Here is a 20,392-nt window from a genome sequence, read left to right on the forward strand (position 1 = left end):
ACTAGTTGTCTCTTTGTTTCTATCACATAAACATTTTAAACCCTTTCTCTCCTCTCCCTATGAATTAGTGTAGACATCCTTTAGTTTACAAGAACTTCCTAAATGGACTACCCATTTTGAGTCTTATAAACATTTCTAATTCATCCTCCTCAAATAATCTTCCTGTCATGATCGAGCTATGCCATTAATATAGACCAATCACATTTGTGTCTTTCCACAATGTCAGAATTTATTAAACGATAAATTCACAAGCTATACCACTTTAATCAGTTGCTATTCACCTAGAACTTGTAGGTCACTTGATAGTCATAAGCCTGGCAATCACAAGTTCTTTTATCCCATCTTAAGTTCAAAAAATACTGGAGTCACACATCATACTTCACACAATGTTACAGAAAAACTAAGAAAGTGTTAAGGAGAACAACTGGTTAAAGGATGCTATGCCAAAAGCAAAGGCAGAGAGCAGACAGGAATGCAAAGAGTTACTGTAGGTGGTCAGATAAGGTTTTTTTTTTTTTTTAAGAAACATTCAGCATTATGATCAGACCATTACATTTACCAATAAACAGCATAGAGAAGAAGGAGGAGGAGGAGGAGGAGGAGGAGGAGAAGGGGGTGGGAGGAGGAGAAGGAGAAGGAGAAGGAGAAGGAGAAGAAGAAGAAGAAGTAGTCATCTTCTACATTAAAACCCTTTGTTGGAATGCTTCACACTTTCCACAGAACAGAAACTAAAATAATCTGTTATTCAATAAGTCACAAATACCATCCTCGAGTTTTTTTTTTGCCCATACACATGAGTTTTGTCTAAACCATCTTCTTTGTAGCAGCTTGGCCCTGCCACTACTGTGCTTGGCTGAATTCACAAATCTATTGTAACCTGTAGCTTCCCTGTCACTTCTCTGGCTCTCCTCTCCTGCTAAGCTTCATTTCCTGGCAGTATGAAGACCTCTGCCACTGCCAGAGCTACTGCTGCTGCTGGAAACGCCACAGTCACCTTGGTTTTACAGTTTGGCAAGTTATTGGCCTACACCACCATAAGGTCCAGAGCTTCTGTCTCCAAAGTTTCCACCATTCATGGGTCCAAAATTTGATGACTATTTTAATTACCCAAATCATTGTAGCCTCCACCACCTCCAAAATTGCTTTCATTATTACTAAATCCATTATAGCCATTCCAGCTGCCATCATGTCCATCACTACCACGCTGCCACCAAAGCCACCATGACCACTCGTTTTCTCCACGACCAAAATTGTCATTTCCACTAAAACCACCACCATGATCAACATCAAAGTTTCCAGAATTTCTTTGACTTCTTTGGCTAAATGAAGCATTAGCCATTTCTTGCTTTGACAGGGCTTTCCTCACTTCACTGTTGTAGCCATTCACAGTATGGTATTTCTGATGACAATTTTATCCATGGAGTCATGGTTGTCAAAAGTTACAAAAGCAAAGCCCCTCTTCTTTCCACTGTCTCAGTCAATCATGATTTCAATAACTTCACTTTTCTCATATTGTTCAAAATAATCTTGTGGTGATGTTCTTCGGTGTCTTCTTTAATGCCACCAACAAAGATTTTTTTCACAGTTAAATGGGCCCCGGGTCTTTGAGAATCTTCTCTTGAGACAGCTCTCTCTGGTTCCACAACTCTTCCAACCACGTTGTGTGGTCTTGAATTCATGGCTGCATCCACTTCCTTCACAGTGGCACAGATGACAAACCAAAGGCCTTGGAGCACTTGGTGTTTAGGTCTCTTGTTACCACACAGCCCGTGAGTGTTCCACATTGCTCCAAATGGCTTCTCAGACTCTCATCAGTTGTTTCAAAGCTCAGTCCTCGGAATAGCTTCTGCAGCTGTTCAGGATCATTAGGGGAGTCTGATTCAGACACGAAGCTGTAGGAAGGGAGATTTTAATGATGCTTTCTCGGTGGCGCCCACGGGCAGAAAGCGAATAAAGGTTTCTTTTTAAAATATTTTTTTAGTTGTCAATAGACTTTATTTATTTATATGTGGTGCTGAGAATCTAACCCAGTGCCTCACACATGCTAGGCAAGCTCTATACCACTGAACCACACCCCCAGGCCCAGAAAAGGGTTTTAATGAACTAGTTCCCCAGAGTTATCAGGTGAAGGTCTGGACTGATAACTCTTTCAAAGTGTTTGCTTTGAGTGGGTTATTTATTTGTCATTGGTCCAGGCAGGAGAAACAATGACGAGCTGAAGCCAGCGGACAGAGAATTGGGGGAGAGTTTCCTGGGGAAGGCTTGAGAAGAGTAACCAAGCGATGGGGTCATGGTGCTCTGTGTCCAGTCTGAGGGGAGCTTTTCCTTTTATAGGTCTTAGGTGAAGGCATTGTGTTTGGTGAGAGGTTCATGTCTAGAGTTTCTGATATGATTGTGGACACCCACATGTCCACATGCTCCTGGATTTAGTTTAATAAGTTGGTACAAAGAAAATATTTTTCAAATTGTGTCTATGGTTGTGCTGGGCAGATATGATTGCTTACTTGTATGTACAAGGTGTAGCATCATTTTACCTTGGCAATTAGACTCAAAGTGGAAAACTACTGCTTTACAAAATGGAGTAACTCAGAGTTAGCCACAGCCTGAAAATTATGGGGTAACTCAAAATAGGGCACAGCTTGCTCTCCATAATTTCTAAACTGGAAGCTCAATTACATATCTCCTATGGCCTACGGGATAATTGTTGAGCAATCAGGCTTGGCTATCATGTTAACTGATTATTCTATTATCTACAGATGTACATTCTGGCACACTTCTTCCTAATCTCCTTCTCTCCTGATATAAATATAAGGAAACCAAATCAAAACAAAAAACTTGATATTTCCTTCTGGAAAATTCCATCTGTCAAAACTATGTTCAGTGTATATATATATATACTTCCATTGAGGCACTGTTTTATACATACAATCTCAGGTATAAAACCCTAGGTAAAAAATTGAGGTGGGCTGCAGTTGTGGTTCAGTGGCAGAGCGCTCACATAGCATGTGTGAGGCTCTGAGTTCAATCCTCAGCACCACATAAAAATAAATAAATAAAGGTATTGTGTCCAATTACTATATATATATATATATATATATATATATATATATATAATAAAAAGCTGGGCGCAGTGGTGCATGACTGTGATCCCAGCAGCTCATGACGCTGAGGCAGAAGAATCATGAGTTCAAAGCCAGCCTTACAAACAGTGAGGCACTAATCAACTCAGTGAGACCCTGTGTCTAAATAAAATACAAAATAGGGTTGGGGATGTGGCTCAGTGGTTGAGTGCCCCTTAGTTCAATCCCTGATACCCCTCTCCCCCACAAAAATAGAAGTATATAACCAATATACTTTTATTACATTAAGATTTTTAAAAATTGAGTAGGTTCCAAGATGGTGGGCTAGTGGGAGGCAACATTCTGTGACGCTTCATGACCATGGGTTCAAATTGTGAGAATATGGCTTCTCTGCCAGCAATATTCCTGCCCCCCATGTGGGAAACACCATGCTCATCCAGGGCTCCAGGCCTCAGTGGCAGAGTAGGTATCCCAACTACTCGCCCATGCCGGACTACTGGATACCCAAGTGAGACCAGAGGTGGTGGCAGTAGCACCCGTGAACTGTAGGCCACCCACTCGAGCAGAAATCACAGACAACGCTCCCACAGACACTGCTCCCACGAAAGACACCCAGTAGCTTCCTGCAGGTAAGAACTCTTGCTGCCACCCCTGTGTGGACCCCCATCTACCAACATGGGGCATCCCCTGGTCACTGCCATCTTGGGACTCTGCAATAGCAGACATAGTCCCCTATGGGCAGTAGTAGCCTGTTGGTGTCCAGGAACTTCACACAGGCTCTGAAGTCAGTCAACACTGCAAACCACAGAGCTCGCTGCTGAACTCATCGTCCAACACCATCGCCAGGTTTCCCCCACCTGACCTGACACCTACTGCTGAAAGCAGGTGCCTCCATCTTGGATCACCTTCATCACCATCTTCCTGGTACCCAGTTTCTAACTCACACTGTCCCCAATAGCCGCTAACCTGGCACAGTAACACCCTGGTTACCTTCACCATCCTGAGGGTGGAGAAACCAGCTAACAACAGACCCCCACCTATTGGATGAGAAGGGAAGCAGGAAAGATACTGATAACCAACCAAAATAAGCCCTGGGTCTTCCTTGAAGATTTCTTTCTCTCTTTCTCTTTTTTTCCCTTTCCCTCTAATTTTTCCTACCCTCACATCCTCAACATATGTAAAACTAAATACTTTGCATGAGTTAGGATTCTGAGGTCTGGGACGACTGAATAGTATATTATGTTGTGTAGTACATTCTTTTTTATTTTTTTTAAATTTTTTTCTTTTTCTTTTTTCCTTCCGATTTCTGCTATTTTTAACATTTTAATTTTTCTTGATGTATGTTTTTGTTTTATGTACCCTACTATCTTCCCACTCACATGTCTACCCAAAAGTACTTCTCTCCTTTCTCCTGCTACTAATCTTCCTCTTTAGATTTCTCTTTCACAGTTCCTAACGTATAACAAATCTATGTCCTCACCTCCTACCTCCTCAGCATATCATCCTACTCCTCAACCCTGTTCTTTGTCTACCATGAGATAATAATTGAATTCACCATTTCTGTACATTGTGAACAAACTGTAAACATCTTATTAGCAAACATTTGTTCTTTTAGGGTGTATATTGTTTATATTGGGATCTGATAACATTGTCCTTCACCTCAAAGGAGAGGTATTAGATTCCTACAGGGGCACAATAAGCCTATAGGGTAAAATTGGTATGCCTAAGATCCACAGTGCTAGAAGGGAAGACACACAAGCAATATGAAAGACAAGGGAATAAATTCTCCAAACAAATCAAGATATCACATTATTAGAATCCATGTCCAGAATAGCCGAAGATATGACAGAGAAGGAGTTCAAGATGTACAGAATTAAAACGTTCTGCAAATTAAAAGATGATATAAGAGAGTAGATACAGGCAGCAAAAGATCATATTGACAAAGAGCTACATAAACAAATACAGAAAGCAAAAATTACTTCAATAGGGAGATAAGGTTTTTTTAAAAAAGAAATCCTTGAAATGAAAGAAACAATAAACCCAATTAAAAGTTCAATTGAACGCATCACCATCAAATTAGAATGCTTGGAAGACAGGACCTCAGACAATGAAGACACAATATATAATCTTGAAAATAATGTAGATCACACAATGAAAATGGTAAGAAACTGGGCTGGGGATGTGGCTTAAGCGGTAGCGCGCTCACTTGGTATGCATGTGGCCCGGGTTCGATCCTCAGCACCACATACAAACAGGGATGTTGTGTCTGCTGAAAACTAAAAAATAAATATTAAAAAAGAAAATTCTATCTTTCTCTCTCTCTCTTTCTTTAAAAAAAGAAAAAGAAAAAGAAAATGGTAAGAAACCATGAGCAGAACATACAAGAAATATGAGACAGTATAAAAAGACTAAATTTAAGAGTTATTGGGATAGAAGAAGGAATAAATTTCCAAACAAAAGGAATGAGCAATCTATTCAGTGAAATAATATCAGAAAAATTTCCAAACATGAAGAATGAATTAGAAAACCAAATTCAAGAAGCTTACAGGACACCAAATGTACAAAATCACAACAGAACCACGCCCAGGCACATTATAATGAAAATGCCTAACATATAGAATAAGGAGAGAATATTAAAAGCCACAAGAGAAAGGAATCAGATTACATATGCGAGAAACTGATTAGAGTATGTTCAGATTTTTCAATCCAGACCCTAAAAGCTAGAAGGTCCTAGAACAACATATATCAAGCTCTGAAAGAAAATGGATGCCAATCGAGAATCTTATATCCAGAAAAATTAAGCTTTAGATTTGATGATGAAATTAAAACCTTCCATGACAAATAGAAGTTAAAAGATTTTACAATTCAAAAGCCTGCACTACAGAACATCCTCAGCAAAATATTCCATGAAGAGGAATTGAAAAACAACAATGAAATTAGCAAAGGGGGTTTTACACTGAAGGAAAAATGAAATGAATCAAAGGACAAACCAAATCAAGTTAAATACCAAAAATAAACAAAATGGATGGAAATACAAATCTGTCTCAATAATAACCTTGAATGTTAATGGCCTAAACTCACCAATCAAAATACATAGACTGGCAAATTTGATTAAAAAAAAAGACCCAACAATATGAAGGTGAAAGATTGAGAAAAACTCATACCACTCATATGGACTGCAGAAGCAAGCAGGGGTTTCCATTCTCATATCAAAGTAGACTTCAAGCCAAAGTTAATCAAAAATGATAAAGAAAGATATTTCATACTGCTTAAGGGAACAATTCATCAACAAGACATAACAATAATAAACTTCTATGCCCCCAAAACAATGGAGCATCTACGTTCACCAAACATACTCTTCTCAGGTTCAAGAATCAAATAGACCACAACACAACAATTCTGGGTGACTTTAACACATCTCTTTCACCACTGGATAGATTGTCCAAACAAAAGCTGAACAAAGAAACTATGGATCTCAATAATACAATCAACAACTTAGAATTAACTGACATATACAGAATATTTCATCCTTCAATGAACTAATACACTTTCTTCTCAGCAGCACATGGATCCTTATCTATAATAGACCATGTATTATGCCATAAATCTATTCTTAGCAAATATAAAAAAGTAGAGATATTACCCTGGATTCTACCAGATTATAAGGGAATGAAATTAGAAATCAATGATAAAATAAAAAATAAAAGCTACTCCAACACCCAGAGACTAAATAATATTCTACTGAATGAACAATGGGTTGCAAAAGACATAAAAGAGGAGATTAAAAGATTCTTAGAGGTGAATGAGAACACAGATAAAATGTATTAAAATCTCCAGAACATTATGAAGGCAGTTCTAAGAGGAAAGTTCATTGCATGGAGTTCCTTCCTTAAAAGAAGAAAAAGCCAACAAATAAACGACTTAACATTACATCTCAAAGCCCTAGAAAAAGAAGAATAATTAACAACAAAAGCAGTAGAAGGCAGGAAATAATTAAAATTAAAACTGAAACCAATGAAATTAAAATAATTTAAAAAATTGACAGAACAAAAAGTTGGTTCTTTGAATAAATAAATAAAATTGACAGACCCTTAGCTATGCTAACAAAGGGAAGGAGAGAGAAAACTCAAATTACTAACATCCATGATGAAAAAGGAAATATCATGACATACACTACAGAAATACAGAAGATAATTAGAAATTATTTTGAAAACTTGTACTCCAATAAAATAGAAAATATCAAAGGCATTGACAAATTTCTAGAGTCATATGATTTGCCCAAATTGAATCAGGATGATATACACAATTTAAACACATCAATTTCAAGTGACAGAATAGAAGACACCATCAAAAGCTGACCAACCAAGAAAAGCACAGGACCAGATGGATACACAGCTGAGTGCCGAGTTCTAAAAGACCTCTAAAGAAGAAATAATACCAATACTCTTCAATTTATTTCAGGAAATAGAAAATGAGGGAGCACTTCCAAACTCATTCTATGAGGCCAATGTCACCCTGATTCCAAAACCAAACAAAGACACATCAAAGAAATAAATCATCAGATGAATATTTCTAATGAACATAGATGCAAAAATTCTCAATAAAATTCTTGCAAATCAAATACCAAAACATATCAAAAAGATAGTGCACCATGATCAACTGGGGTTCATCCCAGGGATGCAAGGTTAGTTCAATGTAAGGAAATCAATAAATGTAATTCATCACATCAATAGACTTACAGATATGATCATCTCAATAGACGAAGAAAAAGCATTCGACAAAATACAGCACCCTTCATGAACAAAACACTAGAAAAACTAGGGAAGACAAGAACATATCGCAACATTGTAAAAGCTATCCATGCTAAGCCCCAGGCTTACATCATTCTAAACAGAGAAAAACTGAAAGCATTCCTTTCTTAAAACTGGAACAAAACAGGGATGACCTCTTTCACCACTTCTATTTAACATAGTTCTTGAAACACTGGCCAGAGCAATTAGACAGATGAGAGAAATTAAAGGGATACAGATAGGAAAAGAGGAACTCAAATTACCACTATTTGCCAATGATATGAATCCATACCTAGAAGACCCAGAAAATTCCATCAGAAAACTTCTAGAACTAATAAATGAAATCAGCAAAGTAGCAAGATACAAAATCAACTCCCATAAATTAAAGGCATTTCTGTATTTCAGTGACAAATCCTCTGACAGGGAAACAAGGAAAACTACCCCCATTTACAACAGCCTCAAAAAAAAATGCTTGAAAATCAATCTAATGAAAGAGGTGAAAGACTTCTACAATAAAAACTACAGAATACTAAAGAAAGAAGTTAAAGAAGACCTTAGAAGATAGAAAGATCTCCTTTGTTCTCAGATAGGCAGAATTAATATTATCAAAATGACCATACTACCAAAAGCACTATACATATTTATTGCAAGTCCAATTAAAATTCCAATGACATTCCTCATAGAAATAGAAAAAGCCATCATAAAATTCATCTGGAAAAATAAAAGACATGGAATAGCCAAAGCAATCCTTAGCAAGAAGAATCAAGCAGGTGGCATCAGTATACCGGACCTTAACTATATTACAGAGGAATAGTAACAAAAACAGCATGGTATTGCAGCAACATAGACTGGTAGACCAATGGTACAGAATAGAGGTCACAGAGAAAAACCCACTTAATTACAGTTATCTTATATTAGACAAAGGTGCCAAAAACATACATTGGAGAAAAGATAGGCCCTTCAACAAATGGTGCTGGGAGAACTGGAAATCTGTATGCAACAAAATGAAATTAAACCCCTATCTCTCACCATGTACAAAACTCAGTTCAAAGTGGATCCAGGACCTAGGAATTAAACCAGAGACCCTGTGTCTAATAGAAGAAAAAGTAGGCCCCAATCTCCATCATGTCGGATTAGGTCCCTATTTCCTTAATAAGACTCCTATAGTGCAAGAATTAAAAGGCAAGAATTAATAAACAGGATGGATTCAAACTAAAAAGTTTCTTCTCAGCGAAAGAAACAATCAGTGAGGTGAATAGAGAGCCTACATCTTGGGAGCAAATTTTTACCACTTGCACATCAGATACAGCACTAATTTCTAGGGTATATAAAGAACTCAAAAAGCTAAACACCAAACAAACAAACAACAACAAAAAAATAAATAACTCAGTAAATGGGCCAAGGAACTGAACAGACACTTCTCAGAAGGTGATATTACAATCAATTAACATATATATGAAAAAATGTTTGATATCTCTAGCTATTAGAGAAATGCAAGTCAAAACTACTCTAAGATTTCATCTCACTTCAGTAAGAATGGCAGCTCTTAAGAATACAAACAATAAATGTTGGTGAGGATGTGAGGTAAAAGGCACATTCACACATTGCGGATAGGACTGCAGAATGGTGCAGCCAATCTGGAAAGCAATATGGAGATTCCTTGGAAAATTTGGAATGGCATCACCATTTGACCCAGCTATACCACTCCTTGGTCTATATCCAAAGGACTTAAAAACAGCATACTACAGGGACACAGCCACGTCATTCTTTACTGCCGCACAATTCACAATAGCTGAACTGTGGAACCAAACTAGATGCCTGTCAGTAGATAAATGGATAGGAAAACTTTGGTATTAACACACAATGGACCATTACTCAGCATTAAAAGAGAATAAAATCATGGCATTTGCGGTTAATGGATGGAGTTGGAGAATGTGATGCTAAGTGAAGTTAGCTAATCCCTCCAAACCAAATGCTGAATGTTTTCTCTGATATAAGGAGGCTGATTCATAATGGGGTTGGAAGGGGAAGCATGTGAAGATTAGGTGAACTCTAGATAGGGCAAAGGAGAGGGAGGGGAAGAAAGGGGGCAAGGGGTGTAAAAAAGATGGAGGAATAAAATGGACATCATTTCCCTAAGTATATGTATGAAGACATGATTGGTGTGAATATACTTTGTATACAACTAGAGATATGAAAAAATGTGTTCTATATGTGTAATGTGAATTGTAATGCATTCTTCTGTCACATATAACAAATTAGGATTAAAAAAATTTTTTAAAAAGAAAGCTTTCATTAACCCAAAATTAGATTAAGATTTATTTCTATTTTCTTCTAGTTAAAAAAATATTTTGATACAAATTTAAAAGGATGAAAGATAAATAAGTAAGAAGTGTTCAAAGGTTTGGAGTGAACATAAATGATCATGATATGTATTATGTAAAATATTATAATAATATTTGACATACATATTAAATATGCTCATGTTTGTACTTTTTCTTAAATAAAATACATTTTGTACTTTTACTTAAAATTGATTAAATTTTCAGTAATATAAAAAGCAAAGATGATAGTATAGTCATGTAAGCATCACTGAGATCAACCAAGGAAACACTGAAGATAAAACTGGGACCACTAGTGTCTTCTGCCAAGTTCTATTACTTTTTCTTTCTGCCCACAGGTAATCTCTGGTAAGGGTTTATTTTTACTGAGGATGTTCTTTCCACATAGGTTTGTATTGCAAAGCAATGTTTCCTTTTCTAGTTCAGAAAACAAGTAATTATGCATTTTTGTCTGTGATTATGTTTTGTATATTTTACTATTAAATTTAATTAGAATGAACAAATAATATTATACCACATTTAGAAAAAATTTTTTTTCTCTTTAGTTCATGGAGAATGGAATCCATCCCCACTTTTTTTTTATTCCAGATTTGTCGCTCTTATTTTGTTTCCCTGTAACCTGCAAATCTAAAACTAAAATGTGGTATACGATGAATATTTTAGATAAAAATGTTAGCATATGTCCCACATGTCTCTCATTGTGTCTGTATAAAATTGAGACATTCATTTAAATAGCATTGTTTCCATAACCTATGCATGTTATATTTGATATATGTAGATATTTGAAGCAAAATATATTGTAGATACAGTATCTTTCACTTACTGAAACTTAAAGTATTTTAGCAGTAACAGCAAGAACATAATGAATCTTGAGTTTATAATGTGAGTTGGTAGAAAATTAAGGCTCTGCATAGATTCTGAATAAATGTGTTTGGAGAAATATAAGAAAAAATACTTTTTAAAAATTGAATTCCCCATCTATTAGGTAGAAAATCCCAATTAAATTCATGGGCCTCTCCTTGGGTTATGAAGGATCTTTCATAATCCCTATTTTGAAGATATAGGCACTCATCCCAGATCCCGCCTTCAGATTTTGGGATCCTCTTCTCAGTCTCTGTGCCTTTTGCATCTCCATCATTTTGCTTTCACAGAGCCACACTGGAGCTTGAGTCTTTTCGGAGGCTTTCCTCATACCACAGAATATTTCCCTGTCTGAAATCTTGCGACCTGTTTCAGGAAACTTGAAACACAGGCATTGTACCATTGCTTTGGGTATTCCTTCTTAATCTTAATGGTTGACTTCCGGCCCTGTGGTTTTGGTCTCAGATTGGTTTAGGGGGTTTAGTCACATAAAAGCCAACGACTCTCAAATCCTAAATACAGTACCAGCCCACATTTGGAGCATGGTTAAAAAGAGAACGTCCAGTAGCTCTTAAATCTAATAGCTCATTGGATACATGTCAGGAGCTTTTGAAACTAGAGTGGCTCCCACTTCTAACTCTGCAGCATCAGAATTTGTCTTTTTGACAGTCATGGGAGATCAAGAGTAAATTTTCGAATTCCTCCCTGATGAACCTGGGGCTGGCCCCGCTTCAACCTCCTTTTCCATGAAAGTCTCCCAATTATTTTTCCAGTAGTCAGTCCCCCCTTCTTGGTCTCCTTCCTTTGGCCTTGCCCTCACCTTCCAGTTTGTCGCTGCTGCAGCTGCCTGCCAGCCTTTAGGCGCCCTTTATCCGGCCTGCTCCCGGCTCGCAGCCCCGCCCCTCAGTTCCCAGTCTCCTCGGACCGCCGGCTCCTACCTAACCTTCTACCGCCGCTTGCTCTCGCAGCTACCACCACTGAGCCACGTCCCCTTCCTCCCAGCCCGGCTCCCACCTTCCAACCCCGCCTATCTCCTGGCCTATTCGCTGCTTTGCCCTCTCTTCTCGGCTTCGCGCTCCTAGTCTTATGTCCCTCGTCACTATCCGTAAAATATTCAACCCTCACATTTTGTCGTAATAGTTCTTACGCTTACTCTGCGCCGGAAGGAGCATTAGAATGCTTTTGCTAGTATGGCGGCGGTGGATATCCGAGGTGATTTATCCCGTTATACTTTTTTTTCCCTGATTGTGGACTGATTTGGGGGTTTGTAGGTCGCGGGGAAAGTTTAGGTTCTTTTGGATCATTTTTATGGACGACCCAAGGCTCTAATCTGGCGAAAAGATAACAAGAGTTTTCCCTCAGTTCTTGACGAGTCTCTTAAAAGCGTTGAAGGGGAGGAATTTGAAGCAACCATAGACTTTGAGCCTTCAGAACTGGTGTACTGTTCTACACTTCTATCTCTGCAGCAATACTGGGGCAGTTATATCGGGGCGAAGAGGTGGCCTCTGGGCAGAGGGGAAAGGTATAATCAGCCGACTTGATATGATTGATATCTTGGGGGCTTGTCCTTATTTTTTCCCCAGTTCTTTTTATCGGTGCATTATAATTGTACATAATGGTGGGATTTGTTGTTACATATTCGTTATGCACAGATTATAACAATATAATTTGGCTAATATGACTCCTCGACACTTCCTCCTGCTTCCCTGCCTCCTACTCTCTTGTTACCTTCCTCTGTTCTACTGATCTCCCGATTTTCATGAGATTCTCGCCCCTCTTTTCCTTTTTCCTCTTTTGCTTCCACAAATGAGAGAGAACATACGACCCCTTCACCTTATTTGGCTTAACATGATGATATTTAGTTCCATCTATTTTCCTGCAAATGACGTAATTTTATTTTTCTTTATGTGCCCGGGTCCTGCCCTAGCGGGGTCCAGGGAGTCCTGAAGGATGAGTGTCCTCGCTGAAAAGATGAGACAGGAGTCGTTCCATTGGAGCAATCTCCAGAGAGAGAGAGCTCTAATGCAGCTTTCTCTGGGTCATCTTTTATTACAATTTTTCTCATCATTATAGATTCAGAATACGTCATTGATTATATAATTTAAAACTTTGCCAAGACATGACATTTCCTTAACCATGATTAGGAGTACAAAAAAAATGTAACATTAATTTACATTTTTCCAGAATATGACCTTTAGTTATTTAATTATTAAAAGTACAGAATCATTAATAAAATACGTCACTAATTTACATTTTTCACATTTTCCCAGGATTTACTGTTTTCCCCAAGATATGCTATTTTCTTATTAACTAATGCCAAACTACGCAACCAGACTCTAAGTCTCCTAACCAATTATTAACCTTTAAGTTTAAAGTACACTTGTACTTTATCTAAAATTCCCATCTAAAGAAGTCCCCTTAAATCTTATACTTAAAACATCCTAAAGTTTATAAATCATTTTTAAAACATATCAAAAACCCATACAACTAAAAACTTAAGAATTTCTAAACTTAAGAATCTAAATAAAATAATATTTCTATCATTATTCTGAAACTGTGTCTTATAAAGCTATTTTAATTAATTCCTAAATTTATTCTCATAAAACTGGTTGAGCTGCTTTCTCAAAGAGTTTCTTTGTTTCTCAGTCAAGGTGCACTAGTTCTCATATCTTTATAATCTTTCTCAATAGAAAGTAAGTTCTAAACATCAATCTACTTTCCACCAATATTAACTGCTCATCATAAATCCTTATGTAAAGTAAAAAAAGGTTTATAAAAAGAGAAGAATATATCTTTATATGTTTTAACTTTCCTAAGTGTGTAATATAACTTTCCTTAATCAAAAATGAGACTGCATGTGGTGAGCTTTGTAAAATAAGCATAATGATTAGGTTTTCTAAGAGGCCGGAAATATGGGCTTGGGTTCTATAATCAATGTGATGCCTAAAATTCTCATGACCTTTCAGAGGATGATTGTTGTCCATTATCAGATTTGCCTCAATGTACTGAGATAGAAGAACAGCCTTCTACTTTGTCCTTGATATGCTGAGGGGTAGTAGAACAGCCTCCAAGGCATGAACTACCTATTATTTTTCAGCCATCTGAAATTTAATTTGCTTGGCATTTAACATGCTCATGCCTCCTGTCAGGAACATAAGCATGAAAATGAAAAGTCCCAGTTACATTAAAAAAAAAAAAATGGGTCTCATGGTTTTGGTTTTCCACCAACCAGCGCGGCTTTGCCAGCATTCATCCTCACTGTGACCCTGTCAAGACAGTGGGAGAACCGCTTTGCCAGCACTTTTTCTCACTGTGACCCTGTCAAGACAGTGAGTGGGGGATTGCCTTCACATAAAACTCCACTGTGTATACAAACCACGTTTTCTTTATGCATTTATCTATCGATGGACATATAGCATGGTTCTAGAGTTTATAGCTATTATGAATTGTGCTGCTATACTATGGGTATGCGTGTAGCACTATAGTAGAATGACTTTAACTCTTTAGAATAAATATCCGGGAGTGGTATAGCTGGGTCATTTGGTGGTTCCCTGTCTAGTGTTTTCAGGAATCTCCGTACTGATTTTTATAGTGGTTGTACTAATTTACAGTCCCACCAACAGTATAAATGTGTCCCTTTTCCTCCACATCCTCTCCAGCATTTATTATTTGTATTCTTGATGACTGCCCTTCCGACTGGTGTGAAGTTAAATCTCAATGTAATTTTGATTTACATTTCCCAAATTGCTAATGAGATTGAACATTTTCTTATATATTTGTTGGCCATTTATATTTCTTTTGAGAAATTTTTATTTGCCCATTTAGTAATTTTTTTTTTTTTGGTGTTGAGGTCTTTATATATTCTAGATGTTAATCCTCTATCAGAAGAGTAGCTAGAAAAGACTTTCCCATTCTGTAGGTTCTCTATTAACATTCATAATTGTTTCTTTTGCTGTGAAAGTGTTTTAATTTGATGCCATCCCACTTATTAACTCTTAGCATTATTTTCTGAGATCCTATGGGAAAGTTGTTGCCTGTTCCTGTGTGCTGAGTTATTGACCCTGTGTTTTCTTCTAGAAGCGGCATGGTTTCTGGTCTACTTCCTAGGTCTTTGATCCATTTTGGGTTGATTTTTGTGCTCGGTGAGAGATAAGGGTTTAGTCTTATTCTTCTACATATGGATAACTAGATTGCCCAGCACCATTTGTTAAAATGACTGTCTTTTTCTCTCATGTACATTTTTGTTGGGCCACCTTATTCTTTAGGTCATACCCGATGTGTGTCTGGATGGGAAGTGTTTCTGTGGTAAATTTTATTTTTGGGTTTGTAATACCTTCCATTGAACACCCACTAGTTATTGGGGGCAGGGTTGTTTCTTTTTCACAGCTGAACAGTAGAGGCATTCAAATATTTGTTCTATTAGTGAGTAAACATATGGAGATGTGACCTCTTAATTGCTTCCTTGATCTTGGGTAGCAGGAAGACTTTTTTTTTTTTTGGTTTATACTTGATTTTTGAAATGTTTGTGAGGCTGAGAGGCGCCTTTTTCTATGTTAATCAAATTGAGGTCTAGAAGACTTACTGATAGTTCTTTAGTGATCGTCAGCATTTCTGGATCATGTTTTTTACCTGTTTGTCTTTCATTGTAAGTAATCATTTCAAATGCCTACTTTCAGTTTGTTAGAATGCTGTACTTGAGCTATGTCAAAAGGCTGTTTTGCTGATGAGAGAAACATTTATTCCATACGACTATATTCAGATGTTTGGCTTTTGTGATGTTTTACTTTTTATTTAGATTTGTTAGGGTCATAGTAAAGGCTCTAAGACAGAAGTGTATCGTGTATTAGAGGAACAGCAAGAAGGTTGGTATAGCTAGGGGTGAAATAGAGATGATGTGGGAAGGAGATTGGATTAGAGGGGTGTCAGACTGGGGTAAGGTCTTTGGCTTTTCCTCTGAGTGAAATGGAGAGTCATGGAAGGGTTTCACTAGAGGGATGACCGTTCTAACAACAACTTCTTTTTTTTTCTTTCTCCTAATAAAAATCACTTTGGCTGCTGAAAGCATTGAAGGAGGTCAAGAGTAGAATTAGAGAAATCCGTTAGTAGGCCACTTCTGCAATATGTGGCAATTAGGAGGTAGTTTTAAAGTAGAGTGTAACAATGAAGGTAGTAAGAAGTGGTTGCAGTCTTTATGAGGCTGTAGTCACATATACATTCCAAGTGGAAATAGATAATTTGTGGTTTTCTAGCTGTAGCCCATATTCTTAATATCAACCATTTTGAAGATGAACATTCTTGAATATTGGAGTCTGTGTTAATGAGTTCAAAAAGATGTATGATTACTAAAGCACATCATACTTGTCCTTGACCCTCAGTCGTGAACTAATAAGCATTTGCTCATTACTGTGAATCAGGTCCTGTGAAAGTTGCTGATGAATAAAAACTCAAAGAGTTTAATGGAAGCACATTTGTATTTCCGAGTTACAGGTATTAATAACAAAAACGTGCAAAAATTGCTGTTAAGGACAGAGAAAAAGCTGCCACCACCATCAACATATTTGAAATTTATTGGGCTATTACAGTGTGCTAAGTGTTTTACATATATAATCTAGTATGTATAATTATAGGTCCTACCTACCAACAATTATGGAGAATTAATAGGTAAGGATTTAAAATGATGAGAGCCTGGTAGAGAAGACAGTGGCAATGCTTAGAAAAGTAAAGACACACAAGAAACATTTTTAGGGAGAAAAAGAGACAATTTTCCTTGGAAATTAAAAGAAATGTATAAGTAATTTTGTTATAAATAAAACTGTTAATAATTGAACCATTGAATTTAAAGCTAATGATTATCCTAAATTGCCTTGCATTAGAAAAAACATCATTTTCAGAAAATTTTATTTCTTGTTCTGTTGTATATTTGGTTATGGCATGATATATTGATGATGAACATACTAATTATTTGGTCATCAGCATACTTCATCTGTTTGTCTCCACCTATGTTTTAGAGGACACAAAGCATAGTTTACATTTTTACTTAAAATAAATATTTGAACTTTTTTTCATTTGATTTATTTTGCTCAGCATTGCTTGTCACCTTGAATTTCTTCTGACTTCTTTAAAGATACCAGAAGCAATTGCAATATAGGGGATGCTGAAGTTTTTCAACTAGTATTATATAGATTTTTTTTTTTTTTTTTTTTTTTTTTTTTTTTGGTCCCAGGGATTGAACCCATGGGTACTTAGCCACTGAGCCACATCTCCAGCCCTTTTTATATTTTATTTTGAGATACAGTCTCACCGAGTTGCTTAGGGCCTCGCTAAGTTGCTGAGGCTGACTCTGAACTTGGGATCCTCCTGCCTCAGCCTCCAAACGCTGGGATTACAGGTGTGTGCCACCATACCCAGGTTATATAGGTATTTTGATATTCACGATTTAGGCCTATTTATCATAGTCAGTAGACAATAAAAAGTCATTCATTCAAGGTGTCTATTTACTATGTCTTTTTAAAATTTAATTAATTCTACTCTGAAATATGAAACGATGTGATTATAAGAAGGGAATTTTACCTAATCATTTGCCCCCTAATTTTGACACGTTATCATCTTGTCTATAATAATAGCTCCTAAACTTATTTGTTCCTATTGAGAGATCTCAAACTGTTGGCTGTGAATGTGTTTGAAATTTTTGAATTATATGCCAACAAATAAAAACTCAAAATTTACCTTTTGGAGGGGAGGGTATTGGAGGTTGAACCTGGGGGTGCTTTACCACTGAGCTGCATGCCCAGCCCCCCCCCTTTTTTTTTTCTTTTTCGTTTTTCACTTTGAGATAGGGTCTAGGTTACCTAGGCCTCAAATCTTGTGATCCTCCTACCTCAGCATTCTGAGTAACTGAGATTACAGGGATATGCCACCATGCCTGGCAGGATTTCCAATTAAAATATACATATAGGGGCTGGGGATGTGGCTCAAGCGGTAGCACGCTCGCCTGGCATGCATGCGGCCCGGGTTCAATCCTTAGCACCACATAGAAACAAAGATGTTATGTCTACCGAAAACTAAAAAATAAATATTAAAAAATTCTCTCTCTCTCTCTCTTTAATATATATATATATATATATATATTTTAGTTGTAGATGGTCACAATAACTTTTATTTACTTTTATGTAGTGTTGAGGAACAAATACAGGGCCTCACACATGCTAGGCAAGCACTCTATCACTGAGCTACAACCCCAGCCCCAGGATTTCCAATTTTTAAAAAGAACTTTCTAGATCTCTAATCTTAATATTCTCTCACTTAATCAAATTACTCGTTAAACATATTTTACATATTCATGTATATACTATGTAAAGTAAAAATATATTAAACATATGCATATATTTTCATACCTTCCTGTGTTCTTTGCTTGTACCTTTTCCTCCATGTGATTCTCTGTTCTTTAATATAAAAGAGCCAAAACCCACCTCCCCTCAATGAAAAATCTAGGTATTCCCTAGGTATTTTTATCCTTCCTTGGTGCTTTCAAATTATTCATACCCTAATTCTAATACTTAGATATTCTAACACTTTATTTTGTGTTGTCATTGTTTTCTTGCATATTTCTCTCTTCTGTTTAGTACATAGATTAGTATTCATGTTATTCTTTTATTCATGGTCCTGCTATATTAGATGCATAAGGATGTCTCGGATTAGATTCTTTTGCTTTTCTAATTCTTTATTATTATTTTTTTCCCCCTGTAGATAATCTCCTGGGAATCTCTTGGGTTGACAGCTCTTGGATCCCCATTTTGAACAGTGGTAGTGTCCTGGATTACTTTTCAGAAAGAAGTAATCCTTTTTATGACAGGACCTGTAATAATGAAGTGGTCAAAATGCAGAGGCTAACATTAGAACACCTGAAGTAAGTTATTTTAAGAAGGTAACATCTTTGTGGACTAGAGATTTTGTAGTACACATTTTTTTAAGTTGTGAATCATGAAGTACAAGATTTGGTAAAGAAACTGAAATTTTGTGTGCGTTTGTTATAAATATGACATTCAAGGAAATTATTAGAAGTCTCTTGTAACTTATAAATTTAAAATAATAACAAGTTTAAATGTTGCTCTGAGTGTTTTTAGCAATGCAGCTTCTTCTCAATCATACAATTGTGATTATTGTCCCCTTTAAATCTAATTTAATGTTTTCTGGTTTGTAATAGGTTTTTCTCTGTATGACAAATAAAGAAAATATAATTTTAGTTAAACACAAGCAAGATTCTTTAGACTTAGGATGCAAAATAATCAAGAATTTATTGCTATTAAAAACATTTCTGAAACTATATATAATAATTCTGCATTTATCCCCAAAATACTGTGGGGGTGGATTTTAGGAAATTAATTTCTATGGCATTTTGAATGGCTTTTTGTTGCAGGTCAAAAAAATGTGTTGGGGTGAGGATAAGATCTTTGGTGTTTTGGATAAAATGTACAGTTGGGTCTTTATGTTTATTTTTATTTTTTATATATATTTATAGTTCTTGATTAGGAAGCACCATAGTATTTTTAATGCCTTTTTGAAAAAGATACTTTCAGCTCACTTTTCTGCCTGAATTACTCAGATTTAAATTCATGCTGATTTTTTAAAAAATATTTATTTTTAGTTTTTTTTAAGTGGACATAGTATCTTTATTTTACATTTATGTGGTGCTCAGGATCAAACACAGTGCATCAAGCACTCTACCACTGAGCCTCAACCCCAGTCCCTTATGGTGATTTTTTGTAGAAAAATTTTGTTGCTTAAAAATAAATCTTGCCTGGTGTAGTGGCACATGCCTGTAGTCGGTCTTGGGATCAGGGCTGAGGCAGGAAGATTGCAATTTCAAAGCCAGCTTCAGCAACTTAGCAAGGCCCTAAGCAACTCAGTGAGACCCTGTCTCAAAAAATTAGAAAGGACTAGGGATGTGGCTCAGAGGTTAAGCACCCTTGCATTCAGTCCCTGGTACCAAAAACAAAACAAAACAATCTAACTTTATATCACCTGTCTGGAAAAGCAGCCAGTTCTATTTGACTGCCAGGTTTTAACATCAAACATAGGCAGTTTTAATCCTATTTAAAATGTTGCTGCACTTTTAGATTGTTATACAAAATTGTAGGCATTCAGAGATCTCTGGGTTTCTCTCTGTTTTAGTCAGATGGTTGGAGTTGAGTATATCCTTTTACATGCTCAGGAGCCCATTCTTTTCATCATTCGGAAGCAACAGCGGCAGTCCCCTGCTCAAGGTAAGATATGTAAACTTCAGGCATTATTTTCTTTAAAAATACCATTATTTATTTCT

The 20,392-nt window shown here is 36.6% G+C and overlaps 1 protein-coding gene and 1 pseudogene across 5 annotated transcripts in view; one reads left to right on the plus strand and one right to left on the minus strand.

Moving 5' to 3' along the window:
• On the minus strand, window positions 1-12,245 carry LOC143394569 (heterogeneous nuclear ribonucleoprotein A1 pseudogene; annotated as a pseudogene). The gene is made up of 3 exons (XR_013090715.2): window positions 12,221-12,245; window positions 11,894-11,960; window positions 1-1,892 (listed from the first exon to the last, which is right to left on the minus strand). The product of XR_013090715.2 is annotated as a heterogeneous nuclear ribonucleoprotein A1 pseudogene (transcript).
• Window positions 12,229-20,392, plus strand: part of Med6 (mediator complex subunit 6) — a 23,327-nt gene continuing 15,163 nt past the window's right edge. For 3 of the 4 annotated variants that reach the window (XM_076848124.1, XM_076848127.1, XM_076848125.1), the window contains exons 1-3: window positions 12,229-12,285; window positions 18,820-18,979; window positions 20,245-20,336. In XM_076848124.1, coding sequence (XP_076704239.1) covers window positions 12,264-12,285; window positions 18,820-18,979; window positions 20,245-20,336 — 274 coding nt within the window. In that variant the 5' untranslated portion in view covers window positions 12,229-12,263. Of the gene's footprint in view, window positions 12,286-12,561; window positions 12,596-18,819; window positions 18,980-20,244; window positions 20,337-20,392 lie in introns of those variants that run through there. The other variant, XM_076848126.1, reaches the window with a different exon arrangement.

The sequence above is a fragment of the Callospermophilus lateralis genome, chromosome 3, assembly GCF_048772815.1.
Source record: "Callospermophilus lateralis isolate mCalLat2 chromosome 3, mCalLat2.hap1, whole genome shotgun sequence".
NCBI classification, from domain to species: Eukaryota; Metazoa; Chordata; class Mammalia; order Rodentia; family Sciuridae; genus Callospermophilus; species Callospermophilus lateralis.